At 37.4% G+C, this 17,697-nt stretch overlaps 1 protein-coding gene across 3 annotated transcripts; it reads left to right on the top strand.

Annotated features, from left to right (window-relative positions):
* The first annotated feature begins 76 nt into the window (after positions 1-76).
* Positions 77-17,593, top strand: LOC145479361 (leucine-rich repeat-containing protein 71-like). Of its 3 annotated transcripts, none has more exons than XM_081457704.1 (17): positions 77-616; positions 6,539-6,700; positions 7,147-7,326; positions 7,572-7,647; positions 8,358-8,435; positions 8,890-8,958; positions 9,748-9,895; positions 10,185-10,268; positions 10,705-10,782; positions 10,884-10,957; positions 11,245-11,305; positions 13,311-13,347; positions 13,957-14,051; positions 14,584-14,695; positions 15,232-15,341; positions 15,796-15,918; positions 17,301-17,593. In XM_081457704.1, exons 1-17 carry the CDS (start codon positions 478-480, stop codon positions 17,310-17,312), a joined length of 1,638 nt encoding a protein of 545 aa, XP_081313830.1. In that variant the 5' UTR covers positions 77-477; the 3' UTR covers positions 17,313-17,593. The 3 variants fall into 3 exon arrangements, with proteins under 3 accessions (XP_081313830.1, XP_081313832.1, XP_081313831.1); XM_081457706.1 differs by having other exon boundaries at positions 493-616; positions 6,520-6,700; XM_081457705.1 differs by having other exon boundaries at positions 550-1,520.
* Positions 17,594-17,697: the final 104 nt, after the last annotated feature.

The raw sequence follows: 17,697 nt of genomic DNA, 5'->3' as shown, positions 1-17,697 counted from the left end.
AAACTTTTTTTTTTTAGAAAAAAGTGAGGCTCGCATGGCGGGTGTGATCAAAATGTTCTTGTTCGGAAGTGGTGAGGTCAACTAGAGTTTTCTGTACCTTCTAAGGAGCGGATAGTAAACAGTAGCCGACAGGTCAACAAAACGATGTCACTCTGATTTTCTTCCATCACCACAGGAGCTGCACTGGCATTCTTGATTACGGTAATTCAGTTTACATTAAGAGCAACACAACCTCAACTAAAAACATGAGTCTAAAAAGAAAATCAGAAAATCAGAAAATCTTGAATACGTAGGTTGGGGCTGGTAGCCCACGCGAACAAACACGCGAAAGCCCACGCGGAAGCCCACGCTTGGAATACCGCGCGAAATAAGATACCGCTGACATGAATTCCCGTTTCTCCGTTACCATGGGGACTGAGTAGCAGTAACCAACATGGCGGATATTCTCTGACTTATTGCTGTCTTTAGCAAAGTGAAATGGCGAAGAAAACAGCAACAGAGAAGGCTGATAAAGCTGATAAAACCGAAAAAGGCAGTAATTCTGGTGATAAAGGAGCGGGAGATAAAACGCCTGTAGAAAATGCAAAGGAAAGTGAAGAACAGCCTGTTCAATTGGGTAAGCTTTCTTCTCCGTTGGCTGTGAACGTAATTTCTGTAGCCTGTAAAACGTTCCTGTTTTTAGTTGGACTTGTTTTCTCAACTCGCCTTTAGCTCAACATAAACTACTATTATCTAGAATTTTTTATGGCTTTTAAGAACTCTTGTTTTGTTATTGTTTGTCGGTAAACAAACCAGTCGGTCTGAACGTATGTCAGAGCTCAATCAATGGAATGAAATTCTTACTTTGCACGTCGTGGGCTGGGAAATTACACTTAGCGCCAGGATATCGGAATAAAAGTTTTGACAATATATCACTCCAGTTAGAAAGAAAGTCCAATTTGTGTTTCTTAATGTTTTGTTCAAATGCTGTGTGGATCTAGTAGTTGTGTTCAAGCAGCCAAAAGATATTGCCCGCGGTTTTTCCACTGTCCGATCCCGCCAGTCATTGAGAGATATTGGCCAATCGGCGTTTGAAACAATCGTTAATAAAGCCTAATGGCAGTTTTGACACTGTCATTATTGAAAATACGGCGTTCTTTTTCTGTCAAGAACAATTACTTTTTCCTTATTGATTTCCTCTGTGTAAATGAAAAGTCTTAATCAAGTTATTGATTTCATTCGTTCACTTGTTGTCCCTTGTCAACTTTTGTTGACTTACTGTTCAAGAATAGAAAGATCTTTTCTTTGCATGGTAAACTGACGAAGATTTAGGTTGTTAGGGACACGGAATACTCTGTTTAACCTATGTTGACCGATGTGATCGGTAGCTTATGAGATCACAATGTTTGCAACGCTACGTTCTGTTTCTCGAATGAAGCGCGCGCTGAGGAAATCTGACCGAGGAAATGGCCCTCGGCTTTCGATTGCGGTAGAAATCGAAGAGGAAGAAGATTACATGAGCACTTTCATGTGGTATGGAGGTAACTGCGTGTTTTGCTCAAGTATACAAGTCATTTAATTTTGTCAGAAATGTGAGTCACGCGAATTGAATGGTGTGAGCGCTGCCTTGACCATCAAATAATTTTGTTGTCGATCGTAATACATGGAGGTGTCTGCAACCGTTTACATGCAGATTATAAGCTGAGATAATGGTATTTATAATGAGCTATGCGATAGCTGTGCTGTAATAGCTGATACAGTCATTTGCTCGAACAGTGAGGTGACAAAGTGGTGATCTAGAGTGCATTATTTATTTTTGAAGCCAGAAAGCTCCACAACTTCTTCTGTTTTCTAATCAATGTGCAAGATATGATCAATTGACTAGATAGAGTCAAGCAATTTAACTTGTACTTTCTTTTATAAATTTATATTCCCTTGGCGACTGCTCAGCTTAGGCTGTAGTGAGTACATTGACCCTAACTTGTCACAATTTTGAGTAGTGACCATCTTCAGCTAAATTTTCAGGGTAAAGAATGAATTTCTGTGACGCAAGTTGTTTTTTGTACAGTGTACAAAACTGTTATGTTAGAAATATTTCAGATACATTTTATATCACAATTAAGGGTTCTGAGGGTTAGCAGTTGGTGACTAGAAATTCGTGACTTTCAGACACTTTGTTTGAATCTCAGAATCTTGGAATCTTTCATGATGAGTCCCCAGGGGGGACGGGGTACTTCCAGAAAAGTTGGGTGAGGGTGTGCAGCCCACTTCCCAAAACCCTTACCCTGTTTATGACCAAAATCTGCGATTTTTCCTACCCCATTTATGACCTGGGCAAAAATTCAATACCCTATTTATGACCGTTGCGGCTGGCGCAGTTGCCTTAGACTTAAGTTATCAAGGGCTTTTGTTGATGTTCTTATTGAAAACGAAGAAAAAGTAGCTTCTTCTAAGAAATATACCCAGTTAAAGACTAGAGTGCTGAAACCATACCCTATTTATAACCAAAATGGCCAAAATCAATACCCTATTTATGACTAAAACAGCTGAAAAACCCTACCCTTTGGGGCCGCACATACCTATATAGCCCAAATAAGGGAGTACCCCCCCCCCCTGCCTGAGATGAGTCGCAGGGTCCCATTTTTGTATGTTTCTTTTTTATCTGACAGTCCAAAATCATCTCATTCTCCGTCTCAAATTTTCAAACAAGGCTCTCGACTTCTTGGATTCTACAGCAGCAACAACAACTTTATTTGTGTGCCATAACCATATAACTGCTTGTCCCTGCAGGAAGCATGCTAATAAGGTAACCTATGAAAATAAATATAAAATTATACCAATCATTACGCCTTGATTTGTGACTACAGAAAAACTATGACATGTAATCTGAATTCTAGAGAGCAAGGTGACCTATGGAAACGACAGAGATCAGTAGCTGGAACAAATTTGTGGAAGAAAGGACAGGTTTTATAAGGGTTCCAGCAACTTGTGTCACTCCAACCAGTCCCAAAAAAATTATGGGCTGAAATTCTTTTGAAGCCACCTTTAACCACTAAATTATAGAATAGAATCATAATCAGCAATCAGAAAGGAGATGAGTAAGTTAATTAAGAAAAGACTGGCAATTTTTCTGGTTTAACCACAGGTAGCCCGAGCTTGATATATGAGAAGCTCAATTTTTTTGTTAACCTCTGTACTGTCATGTAATTTGTGTGATTTGCATGTTTATAAGGGTTTGTATGGGGCGAGAATGACAATAATACTAAGTATTATGAGCAACAGACTGTCACCCTCCATGTGTGTAAGAAATCTGAGCCGAGGCTTGGTCACTTAGCTTTCTTGCAACAGTTTAGTTAACACGACAAAGCGATAATGTCTCTGCCAAAGTCTTCAGAAAAGTCTTCAGAAATTGGCAAGCCTTACATATGTAATTCCCTTTCTGTGAAGATGGATCTCTGATGAAGAGTTAATTGGATAGTAGAACTGTTGTTTGTGTTCTACGTGAAATTTGGATTCAATCAGAGGCCTTGAGGGGATTTTACGGCCGCTTTCCATCAAGTGGTCTGCTCGGCTTTTGGCTCAAGCACCCAACCCTGGTAAAATTTTGAAAGAGAGAGCAAACGGTGGAACTAACTCTATGGAAATGCAACAAATCCGCTAGAAAGCTGCACTGAACATGAGAGAACCACCACTGGAGTTCAGGTAAGCAATTTTATTAAAATTCAACAGTAATTTTTCACAATTTTCGGCTCTATTTCTCTCCCCATAACCTCCCCTTGTAAATATGCAAATCACGCTAATTATGTGACAGTAGAGAGGTCCAAAACAAATTGAGCTTCTTATATATCGAGCTTGGGCTACCTGTGGTTTAACTGGTAGAAGAAATGACAAAAATAAATTGTAGACTAATAAAAAAAACTACTGACCTCAAATCATGGGAAACACTTGACAGCAGTGGTGATATTGTATATTCTGATCTTAATTTGCAGTTGAGGATAAAACTTATTCATTAAGTATTTTCAGCTTAGACTCCATTCGCTCTCATCTGTGAACTATTGAAGAATCAGGCCACTTCAACCTTTATATGGCAACTTGCTATGGAAGAACATCAAGGAGTAATATCAAGTCAATTCTTGTCATTAGAAGAATAATAATGTACCAGCTTCTTCACCTTAAAAACATTTTTCTTATTTGCCAAATTTGTTGCAGTTACTTAAATAAGCTAGGGGCCATGATCAATTCATCATGGCAGTTTCCCTTTGTTACAACCTATGTAAATCTTCATGTACTAACTTACTGGCAAGCTAAGCTTGTCAAGCTCAGGGTCCTGCCCTCAGAAGCAGTTAGTTGGCATCAAAATTCCAAAGTTTAACTTGATCCAGTTTGTGGAGAAATGCACCAACATGTCTGATAATAATTAGTCTAATAAGACATACTAATGCATATTCTCCTCATACCTGTAGATGCAGTTCTCCTGTTACATGTATATTGGCTCCATTGGTAGTAATCATGATACAAATTGAAGACTTGAAACCATGCTGACTCAATTTATCTAACCAGGCACCAATAGATTGAATCAGGACATGAGTTTTCATCAATATATATAAATGGGTTCCATATGTGCTGCGGTGTGAATTTGAAGTCTAATATCTGGCCAGGGTTCCTACTGCTTCCACTGCAGTCATAGTTGTCGTATATAACCACCTTAAATTACACTTAAATGAAATTTGATAACATTTTTTCAATCTTTCATTCACATGGCATGACCTATAAATCGACCAGCAGTTAATTGGGGCTTGCTTCAATGCTAATTAAGATGAGGTATTCTCTGATTAAACTCACTATAGTTAGTACCTTTTGTTTACTTGCAAAGTGACAGAGATTTTCTAACCTAATTCTCATAATCCTCTTCTAACACTCATTGCCAGTACAGTTTTTGCATGTTTCAGAAAACAAGTTATATATTTTATAAGTTTCTGGACAAATTATGACAAAGAAAATATGTCTTATGTAACGTTTAATTGTTTTCTTTTGTTTTGTAGCTCAAAGACAAATTGAATGAGCGACACCTTAGATCATTGTATTGTATATAATGAATATTCATGCTGGGACATTTTTATAGATTAATGATTAGATAGCAGATGATTAGTATCTTGTCATTATGGTGTAAGCACATTAATGTAAGATAATTTCTACATGCATTTTTGTACCGCGCTACAATTAAGTTTGCCAAACTGTATCTCTATAGTCATGTGAGATTTTTTTGCAAAAAAAAAAAAAACTCAAACAGCGTAGTGAGTGGAGCAAAATTAGTGGTCATACTAAATTGTTTAGTTGTTTGTTTGTTGGCAACAAAGAGATTATGAGTGCATATCGGCACTTAATGTATTGATTGTCAACCAGAGTATATCTGAAGGCAGTGAATATGTTCAGCAACACAATGTAATGAAGATTTTATATACCTGTCTCAGGGCTAATGTTTTCTTTATGGAGTCCATAACAGAAATTCCTGAACAAGAAAACCACGTATCTGAAAATGGTGACTTTGTAAATAGAAAAAGTGTAGCATATGTGTGGTGTGTTTGTTCAATAATATTATACAACGGCACTACTACCTTGAAATCATTTATGGTATGACCATTAACATTTTTAGAATATAGTTTATGCCAAGGACATCAATTAAGGGTGCAATTCATTGTACATGTATGCAGTTGTTTTTTTATTTTGTTATTGTATGGCTTACAAGTAAGCCTTTAATACTGAAACATCTCAGTATTATTAATCTGACTGATATGAACAGGAAGTCAAGAAAATATTGCACAATCATGATTTAATTTGCTGCTTGAGTGTGTTAATGAGTCATGCTCTTACATATTAAAATGTTTATTAAATCTAGTGGTATTCATTGTGGAAGGAACAAGCACTGTAAATATGTTTGCTGCATTGACATAAACATGATTGTAGTAGAGAACATGATGTAGCCTGTTCAACTGAGCTGTATGTTTTGATCATGCCTTCTTTGCAGGCCATAGGACATATCATAATATTTACCTTTAAGTGACTGCATTTATTAAAAAGGATTTGCTTGGAATATGAACTAGATTACTGTTAAGCCGGCACTTATCAAGTTGCAGCACACATGCAGTATTTATTAAGTAAGAGTCTAGTTTGTGGTCAATGAGTCTCAACAGCTTTTGACTAGTTACTGATCGTAATGAAATCCTCACGGTCTAGTGCTGTAAGAGTACGTGTTAGTTTGACAGGTACTACCTAGAACATTTTGTATTGGCTGTCATGGATTATTATTTGTGAGTTACTGTTAAGAGCAAGATTAAAATTAACACAATGGATTTTTCCAGCGGAAAGGGACAAATAAAATTATGACAGCTTAGAACAGTCTGCATGCAGATCTGTGTATTACAGGCTCCATTCTCTAAAAGTGGAAAATGTTTTGAATGATGTTACATGTGTGTTGTAAGAAGTTTGGAAATTGTGCTTTGGACTAATACTGGGCAGATAGAAACCTGTAGTTTTAATCAGGTTTTTGCTTTATTTCCAGAACCTTACACTCCAACAGGGAACTTCGAAGTGGATTTTTGTGAATTATGTACAAGAGCAGGTTTCCCAAACATGCAAGTCGTTCCACGACCTCATCGCCCACTGACACCAAATGTCATACCCCAAGATAACACCCCTGTAGGAAAGCAGGACAAGAAAGACAGTATGCAATTATAACTCTGTTTTGGCCCAGTTATTAGTAACTAGTGCTTTATTGTGAGGAATCTTCTTTAAAATTGGACTAGAGATTTTAGCTTGTTGTTAATTGTAAATACGTAATATCTCCAGAAACAAGAGTTTTTAGGAACTTGTAAATTAAATTTCAATTTCAAGTACGTTGGTAAACATTCTAATTAATGTAAAGTTCTAAGATTATCATGATATTGATCACTGCATGCACTAAATAAGTTAAGGATATGCGCTGTGCAGCACTGGCCAACAAGGGATGTCTATGATCTAAGACCCCCTGAATCTCCTCTCCCTCCCAATTGAAATTCAGAATGGGGTCTTAGGTCTTAGTTTTTGAGCTTCAGACGGGTCTTAGGTCTTCGCTTTTGAGATGCCTGGCTAACAAGCTTCATTACTAATCTGCATCTGGTTCTTTTACAGCTGACAAGAAAGACGACAGTAGTAAAGTTGATGAAACAGCAACCATCCCTGGAAATGAAACTGAAGAACCACCCACAACATATAACATCAAAGAAAAATATCATTACTTTAAACCCAGAGTGGAGGTTGAAACTGAAGAGGACGGAAATAAGTCTCATATCAAGGAGATTTATATTCGAGGTGAGGTGAATTATTAATTTGGTTTTAAGTTTTCCTGGCATGATGGTATTTGGTCATAACCTTTAAATACTGTGGCTTTTTTCAGATCTATGTAGTCATTTCACATTTCACTGGGTGCATGTGCTTGCAATTATTAATAACATTTCTTTTTAAATATGCAATTCCTAATTGAGTTATTTTATTTAGTTATTAATTTTTTTATAGCATAATTTTAATCTTGAGATATTTTCATTGTTTAAATCTAGGATGGAAAATAGATGATAGAATTTTAAATATCTTAACCATAACATTACCGCCACTGGAGAAGTTAACTACAATTGAGTGAGTATTACTAGAAATTTATGTCACATTAATACTACAGTTTTTGGGGTAACTGTTAAGATACAAACTCAACTTAGGTAAACCGGAAGTGTTTTATGTAGACGGGAAGTAGTTGTAAGCTCAACACCAGGTTGAGGCTATGTATTTCACCATATTGAGTTGTTACATGAGTCCATGTTGTGATGTAGAAGTTTTTGTCATGTACGAATAAAACTCGAGTTCCAGTTGCTGTCGATCTCTGATGTTTTAATCCACCAAAGAACATGGCCACGCTCACAACAATAACTACTTAAAACTTTTAGTCAGAAGTTTTCAAAACTTCAAATCAGGTCTAAGCAACATCGAAAACTTGTATTGAAGGATCTTTATTAATGTAATGTCAGGTCACAGGAAAAATGACAAATGATATGTGTACTGTCTTTGTTTTATAAAGCACATGTATTTTAATTCAACTACATGTTTGCATCACTGACAATTGGTGACAAATATTAATAAAATAGGATTGTAGATTATGGTTTACAATTTTTGTGGGCTACCTACTATAATAAGTATTAAATTTGCCCAGCCCTGCTACAAGTCATTTTTTTAGGGGCCATCGACCAACATTCTAATTTTATAAATATATTTTTAACCAACATAAAAATTTGCATCAGAGAAAAGGCTTCACTTTCTTCATGCTAACAGTGTATTTTATATTTTGCTTTGACTAGTTTCTGGAACACTGGGCTTCAGGACAACAGTTTAAACACTCTAGCCACTCATGTTGTTACTCTTCTCCCTAATCTCAGGTAAATTTGGATTTCCATGTTTTAGAATGTTCATTCAGTTATTTTTATTTAATTATTAATTCTCTGACTCTATTCAAAATATACAATTATTTAGATAAGAGCTGATGGTACAGTTTCCCCAATCAGATTGCAGCATTAAATGCATTAGTGTACCAGTAGGATTCTACTAAAACATGACACAGATTTTACTCCATTATAGTGGTCCCAACAATTTGTTGATACCTATTTATAATTCTGAGACTAAGGCACTGACCAAGAGGTTTATGTGTCCTAGCTTGCCCACTACATAGTGACTTCAGCAGGACTTAAACCCTGGCCACTTGACTCATGTTCTAATGTCTAGCTATTAGGCTTCTGTACCTTATATGCAGGCTTGTGGTTCTTAAAGGTAAAACATACTCATGACTAATCAGAGGGAAAGAGGCATTTATTGATTGTTGTATCTGTTTTACAGAACTTTGTGTCTTGATAACAACCCTGTGACCCTTCAAAGATATGGAGCCTTTCTTGGTGAAGAAAGCACGTAAGTATCAAGCATGCAACAGTTTACTTTGTACAGCTATTTTGAATACATGTAATAACTAGACCATTTTCATATTCTTTGTATTGGACTGGAACTAGCTTGCAACTGATCAGGCTAATGTGGGAGGCTGTCCAAATGCATATGACAGTAATCTCTTTCTAATGATATTCCCCCGTGTGAGCCTCCAAGCTAGTTCCAGTCCAAAACCAGCTACATAAATTATGGCCAGTATTTATACATTTTTACTTACGCCAATTAAGAGTGTTTATGACAACTTTTTAAACTGAATAAATCTTTAATTTTGTATCCTTTGAAAGGTTCATTTAGTCTGTAATATCATGTGATTTAGGTAACTGTTTTGTACTAAAACTGAATTGTTTAATTATTTGCGTATTTTTGGACATGCTCTCTGGGTATATAATGTCCGACTGGCTTTAATTTGTTAATCTGCTCTCCAAAGTCATTTATCCCATTACCTTGGACTTGGAATCTGCCCTCTATGACTGTTCTGTCTGTGGCAGATTGATAAGATTAAATTGATGTAAATGTTACGTTATATTGGCCTCTGTACTTTAATATGTTGCACAAATTTCTACTACATATGCATCTACTGTTAACTTGTGGGCCGCATTCTTCACCCAGCTCTGATAGGATCACGAAAGTAAATTCCTTCTGTGTTATCACAGGACTCTAAACTACCTGTTCAGATAAGTAAATAGTAAGCTGATGTAAATGTAGTGAAGCAATAGTTCTTCTTTAAATTTATTGTTTCTTATTTCAATATTCTAGAATACAAAACCTATCCTTGAGGAACTGTTATATTAATGACATGGGGGCGAAGATGATTGGTAGAGCACTGACACCCAACAAGTCGCTCACAACATTGAATCTGTGTTACAACAAGATCACATGTGAAGGTGCTGCTTGTATAGCAAAGGTAAGGAAAGGCCAGAGGGGTAAGAGTTTAAACACAGATAGCATAACTTACTATATGTGACCAAAATCAAATTGAACTGTAACACTCAAAAATTGTTTGATTGTCTTCATTAAAAATTTAATATGTAAATTAAAACCAGTTAACTTAATTTGCAAAATCAATAAATACACATACACAAATTTCTATAGTTGCTTGTCAAAAGAAGTTTTTTGATTTAGCATAATTTGCCATATGAATGACAAAAACGAAATAGCTTTAATTCAAACGATAATGATATTATTTCTTGCAGGGATTAAGAATGAACAGAACCCTGTTATCTCTTAACCTTGGAAGCAATCTAATTGGTGATAATGGGGCTTCCAAGTTAGCAGAGGTGAGTAAAACTCTTTCTACCAGCCAGCCATGAGTAACTGTGTCTACTGGCAGTGTGCTGCACCATCAAGCATGTATTACATATAACTTCCTGTCTTTCATGCACTGTTCACACTATGAAAAGCTTGAAAGTTTTGAAATGCATTATGCTCTGCATATCCAGGCAATTTGAATTATTGAATTTTTTTTCTGGTGATATATGCATTGCAATGAAGTCTTATTAGCTAGTGATAATTCACATTACTTATGAACACTACAAAAAAAACACATTACAGTAAATACATAAACTACAAAACAGCACAGTTTGCATCAAAAGAAAAAAAAAACATTACAGTAAATAAACTACAAAATAGCACAGTTTGCATCAAAAGAACCTCCTGTTTGACTGTAAAAGCGGGAAACCTTCATCAATTTTTTTCTTTGAAATGATCTTTTAGGTGCTTTCAAGCTTTGCTCTTTCCCATGAAGAAGTGGTAGCAAGAAGGCTTCTCATTTCCAAGAAAACTCCAGAAGATGTAAGTTACATGTACAGTAGTTATTTGCTTTTCAACTTTTCTGCCATTTTTCTCTTTGAAAAATAAAATTATTGTAATTTGCTATCTTTTGCTGTCAACAGACAGGAAGTCCTTCCAGAAATTTGAATGCACCGACTGGAGGATCAAAGGACAGGCCAGCCAGTGTTCGCAGTGGGTAAGATACAGTTACGTTACCGGTACATGTTACAGACTATTAATTGATAGGCACGTAATGCGTACAGAAACTATATCTACTCAGTCCTTTGCACAGGTTACCATGACAGTATACAACATTTTGAAACTGAATGTATTTTTTACAACTGGGTTTCTTGTACACTGTACTGAATTTTTTTTTTGTTTTTGCCTGAGAGCTAGCTTGCAGGCTAAATTGTTTGGACCCTTTGAAATAACCCCATTTAGACTGCAAGACTCAGTACAAAATATTTCATTTCCATCCTGCAGAACACATGTTTCTAAGGAAGATAAGAAAAGCAGAGAGAAAAGAGATGCACAGAAAAAGAAGGTATAAACAGTGAGCAACTAAACTCTCAGCATTTTTGTACAGTACATCATAGCAATAATCAAAATTCAGTTGTTTAATAAATAAGAGTACATCACGTTGGTTACCTTTGTAACATGAATCATTCAGGTGTTTCTTGGTCAAATATATCACTCTGGCCTTTAACTTCCCTTAAATGCTGACATCAAAGTTTATATTTAATTGCTCTATGACGATGAGGTCAAATTAACTTAAATACTGGGCAAGTTGGTGCCATAGATTTCAGTGAAAGTCTGCCATCGAGCTTACTTGCCTAAATTGGTGTTCCTGTTTTCTATGAAACTGAACTTTGAGGCCTAGATACATGTACATCTAGTTCTTTTTTTCAACGGGTTTGTTTGTTTTTTACTGTTTACTTGCCAGCCAGCCCACACTGTACAAAGCATCGTGTTCAGCCACTATAGTTAAAAGCAGGGCTGTGCTCTTGAAGCGCCCCGGTGCCACAGGGAACTGACTTTTGCCTTTGGGCGACTGGAAAAACTTACTTTTTCATATAAGCCTAAGTGCTGGGCACCCAGGATTTCATGGTTAGGAACCTTTGGGATCCTTGTCATTTTTCTTAGACCACAACCTTGAAAAGTGAATTTGTTTCTTGGAAGATAATATAATTTTGAGGAAAATTTTGAACTTTTAAATAGCAGCAAGGCTTTCTCGGTTTGTTTTAATTTGTTTTACAATGAAACAAACCAACAAAGCTTTGCTGCAATGGGGCGTCTGATTTTAATTAATTGATTTATTAATCAATTAATAACCGTAAACCTCATATATTAAACATTTCAAATGATCACTAATTCAACTCGTTTCCCGGCTGCAACACATGCTTATCAACTGACGGCATTGGCCATTTCCTTTGTAGCCGTCTCGTCCCTTGACACGATCAACAGTAACATTTGCAGCAATAACCAGAGTTTTTGTTAGTACCATAGTGTAACAACTAACCATTTTGCACAAATAGCAAAACAGTTATGCAAAGAAAAAGGTTTCTGTGTCAATCTCTAAATGCATGTTCTCAACCAAATGTCATGTCTGGTAATTCAAGTATCTTACAGCTGTGAGATCAAGCATCAGGATGTTAATTCCTATTATATAGTAGCTCAGGATATTAATTCTCCTAACAGGTTGTTATCTTTATTTCAGTGATAGTTCTGAGAATTTCACTGTGCGTCGTGATGAGTTCTTTAATTATTCGTGTTATAGCTTTAGATTGCGGCAATTCCATGAATTTAGACACATGTGAAATCGTTTCAGTGTAGACAAACATATTTTTGTTATAACGGATTGGGAAAGGGTATCTAGGGTTTTAGGTATCTGCGGACGTTTTTGTCATAAATGGGGTATCGAGTTTGGTCATTTTGGTCATAAATAGGGTATGGTTGTATTGTATTGCTAGTATTGTATTGGGTATGTTTTTTAGAAGAAGATTTTTTAGAAGAAGATATTTTTTCATTATCGATGACTAGACCATCAACAAAAGCCCTTCTTAAAGTAGGTTTGTAGCAACCGTGTACATGCCGCAAAGGTCGTAAATAGTGTATCAAATTTTTGGTCAGGTCAAAAATAGGGCTGGGAAAATCGCAGATTTTGGTCATAAATAGGGTAAGGGTTTTGGGAAGCAGGCCGCACACCCCCACCCAATTTTTCTGGGAGTACCCCCCTCCCTCCCCCACGGGGTTCCAACACTTCGGCCCATGACTTGCAACCGGCACTTAACGCGAGGAAATAGGCGACCAGCGCCAAGCGCGGGAAAACCTGCAACCGACGCTCAGGCCCAACTCTAAATTTAAGTGTAACTGGATCGCATTTTTTCTAAACGAGTTTCTGTAGGGAGCACGGTGGCAATGTAATTATTGCTTCTTTGTCAAGGATTTTCACTTTGTAGCAAAATCACTAGTCGAGCTAATCTGAAATAGCTGTGCACATGTATGTTCAGTGCTAACAATTACATTTCATTGGAATGTTTGTTTTCCAGGACACAAAAAAGCAAGAAACAGAAAAAGCGAAGAAAAGTAAGTAGGACAACAGACAGAAACAGAATTTTAATTCGAATTGCGAATTGCGTTTAATTCGTGAAACAACCGTCTGTCCTTGTTCAGAAGGATTTGACATTTCTATTAAAAGTTTATAATAGGGCATAGCTCAAAGGGAAAGGCCATAGCTTGGAATTTCTCAAAGTATTTAAGTCTCCACTCGTCCTTCAAATGGTTACCCAAAGACGGCCCTCATATTTGAAACGGCAATAAACACTCTTTCCCACTTGAGCATGTTGTGTTGTGCGGTCCTAATTCAAGCGCACGAGAGGCGCGAATCCTCGCGCGGCGACAGAAGGAGGCTTCCGAGATCTTCAGTCCCGCCTACCTCCACTCATGCCGCGCCACACACAAATTGTTTGTTTATGTTTTCGTCACCTCGTTTAGAGTGGTTTTCAACTTAGTGAATCAAACCAATTACTTACCAATTAGACTACTCAGCCAATCTCAAACCGTAGTAAAGCCAAAACCAAAGTAATTGTCTGATCACTTTCGACACTCAATTAAAAACCGCTGTAACTGAGGAATAAACGAATTAAGTTCCAGTGCGAAAATGCAATACGTTGATGAATGTGTTTTGACACGCAGTTGGCTCCACGGAAACTATCAACAAGAGCGTTGGTAAAGGAAAGAAAGTAACGAATACGAAGGGAGACAAGAAAGTGCAACAACCTGAACAGGAGGTGATCAATCGATTGTTATTGCTTCTCTTGTATCTCAAGCGCAAGTACACGGGAAAGAAATTTCCTCAATAAACTGCAGGGCTGTCAATAAGGGCCGCAACCCGTAACAGCTGAAAAAGTACGTTTAATGGGCCCTTGATACAACCCACCCAAAAAGAAACAAGTTTGCTACGGGTGTGAACGCTACGGGTGAAACCTACGGTTCATGACGTAAGACCTTGATACAATCATAAATCTCCCTTATTAACCATTTATATATTGAGAGAGTTTAGTTACTGATTTACCTGTTAGTAACACATTTAAGGAAAATGCACACACTCTTAAATTTGAAAGACACGTTTTGGATACTCCGTTTCCCGGCCGATGGATACAGAGTATCGAGTATCCGAAACTTGTCTTTCAAATTTAAGAGTGTGCGCATTTTATTCAGTAAATGTGTTATCTCTTTCATACACCTAACAAATTTTTGTAGCATCATCCATGATTTACCTGTGTTGTTATTCTAAGCATGTGTTATATATTTTTTTTGTAGCAACCAGAAGTCGTGGAGTTTCCTAATCCACTCCTTGAACATCCTATCAAGGAAGAGAATGGTGAAATTATTATCCCTGGAAACAGAGCGCTTATTAACCTCAACTTGTCACGTAAGTTTTTCTCGTCGATAATCGTGTTAGCCACAAGTTCTTTGTGGTACACGCTAGATACTTTCCTTAGAGTTGCATCCTTACTTACTTTTGAGGTAAAGTATGCATATGAGCCAAGTGGCTCATGAGGCTGAAGCTTATCCCGGTTTCTGTAGCATAAAGCGACTAGGAGTATTTCTACTTGCCCTTGATGGGATGCTAGTCCATCGCAGGGTTACCCCCCAGCATTAAATTCGCCGGTACCCATTTATACATCGGGGTGGAGAGAGGCACTGTGAGAGTAAAGTGTCTTGCCCAAGAACGCAACACAATGTCCCAGGCCAGGGCTCGAACCCGGACCGCTCAATCCGAAGACCTGCGCACTAACCATGAGGCCACCACGCCTCCCCCAACTTATTTTTGACGACACACCCTAATGGCCGGGCCTAAAGCAGCAAATTTCAAGGATTCGTTATTTGAAAATGTCATTCTTTCGGGTATTTTGTTAAATGCAGCCTTGAAGAAGTAGCTCATGTTAACTTTATTTCACATTGCAGGGAATAAAATTGGTGAAATAGGAGTGGAGGCTTTTCTTATTTCTATACAAAGACAGGCAGAGGTTTCGTCATCTGGTAAACCAACAGGACTCATGAGGCTTTCAATGAGTGTAAGTGATTCAGCAGAACACAGCGTGTGTATAAATCTTTATCTGTAAAAATAAGCTGTACTCCAGGCGCTTTTAATTTTATCTGAATGAACAGCCGCCATTCAGCTTCAGACATACACTACAAAGATGACAATGCTGAACGGGAAACTTTACAAATCGTTTGTAGTTATCGGATCCCTGTACTCTCATCTTCATCACTGAACATCGCGATTACCGTTCAGCGTTGATGACTGTCGTAAAACAAATAACGCAAATAACAGACAAAAAAACTAAGGGCTTGTGGTAGCAACATCCAGTGTCAAGCGCGGGAAAACCTGCGACCAGCGCCAAGCGCGGGAAAATATGCTCTTATTAGTTGGAAAAGAGGCTTGCTCTAATTCGTTAACACGGCACTTTGCACGAATTTGTAATAAAATAAAACACAATTAACCACTTATCATGGCTTACGTCGCAGAGAAACCGTTTTCCACCCGAAAACGGCTCTTATCAACGCCTTATGGAACTAATGCAAACACGGGATCCATTTTACAAACCTCCACAACCAAGCCCTGTTGACGAAACTGGAGCGTCGACCAAGGTACGTTGACTACGTTCAGCGTTATTTCATTAACAGGTTGTGATGTCGCCGTTGTCTTTGTGTTTTTCGTTCTTTTCTGTAATCGCACCGTCTGTATGGCTTCTCTGCTCCTTTTGAAGGTCTTTACTCTGTTGCAATGCGTATATTTATCTTATTACCTGCGCGCAGCAATACTGAGAGAATATCGGCCAGAAGTCCTGACCGAGTAGTACAAGTATCGAGCACAGCGAAATCTATACAAGAAGTGACTGAGGGCCAGTTAAAGAATAACGAATAAATCAATTGTAGTCGTTAGAACTATTATATATATATTCAAGTTATTTTTGTACTTGGGTAGTTTTTTTTAGTTTAGTGAGCCCCCAGCTCGGGAAAATGGGCAACCACTCCCGTGTCACGAAGTTAGAATAATTATTACTATTATTACCATTTCCATTGCCATTACCATTACCATTGCCATTGCCATTGCCATTGCCATTGCCATTACCACTACCATTACCACTACCATTATCATTGCCATTGCCATTACCATTGCCATAATTGCCATTGTCATAATTGCAATTGCCATAATTGCCATTGCCATAATTGCTATTTGCCTTTGCCATTACCATTACCACTACCATGGTCCCGAACCAGGCTAATCATCCACACGACTTGTGATTGAAATGGACCCTGATAGACGAAATGAACAACTTGAACCAAGTCGGTTCAATGTGGCCATTTTGTTCATTAGAGCCTAAAGGAGAAAGCTTAAGAGATGGGTACTGGTTCTATTAAATCTTAGGGGTTTTCATTTAAGAAATAAAAGCCATTGCCATGCCCTGCTTTCGTCCGAAATTGAGGATAAAAACCGCATCATTCTATACATTATGTTCAACTAGAGAGTTGAACCCTGCGGCAAGACATGACACCGGAAAATACATGAAGACCATACATGTCCTCAGTCGATTGTATCCTATATTCCTGAAGCCTGCCTGCTTGCTAAGTTCCCTGAATGGTTTTTTTTTTCTTTGTTTTATCTTGTTGTTTTTTAGGCTTTATCACAGCTACTTAACTTGTGTATTTAACTGCATTGATTCTTCTCCTAATTGGTACTTTTTTTCCACAGTTTAAATATATGATTTGATATATTCTTTTCCATGCAGTCTTTTTCCACGGGTATATTAAAAATCCACATAATGATCAGCTTCCAGTTGGCTTGATGGCTCAGTTGGTAGAGCACTGTACCGATATCGCAGACTCGTGGGTTCCAATCCCGTTCGAGCCTACATTTCTTTAAAGCTTTATCACAAGTTCTTTAATTAATGTTTATGCAATGGGTAATTATTTGCAGACCATCCTTGGAGATTAAATTAATGCTTCACTTCTGTGTTTATTTTCTCCAGGACGAAGCTTGATTTGTACTGTTGAAAGAAAGCTATTGATGTCTGAGAGAGATGTATATCTTGGCAAAACAACACACAATTCATTCTTAGATATTTCTGTTAGATTTAGCGGGTGGTGAGGAAGACTTTCCGTTAGGTCAGAACAATTAGTATTGAAGTCGAAGATAATTTGATTCTATTTCAATGTGCGTTGAATAGTCATCACTTCAACTGATGTGTAAAGAACATTTTTTGTTATAGTTATTTATTGACACTGTATTTTATTGTAAATAAAACACCTGTTATATTGTTTGCTACTGTGCACTATGTTCATTTTTACAAGGTTTCTGCCTTTTTGGCAAATAAACGTCATTGAGCTCGTGAACGTGCGGTTGGAAATCCTTCTGCAACTGATAGA

This window comes from Orbicella franksi, chromosome 2 (genome assembly GCF_964199315.1).
Source record: "Orbicella franksi chromosome 2, jaOrbFran1.1, whole genome shotgun sequence".
Lineage (NCBI taxonomy): Eukaryota > Metazoa > Cnidaria > Anthozoa > Scleractinia > Merulinidae > Orbicella > Orbicella franksi.
Note: the sequence above shows the minus strand (reverse complement) of the source record. Positions and strands in the feature narration are given on the sequence as shown.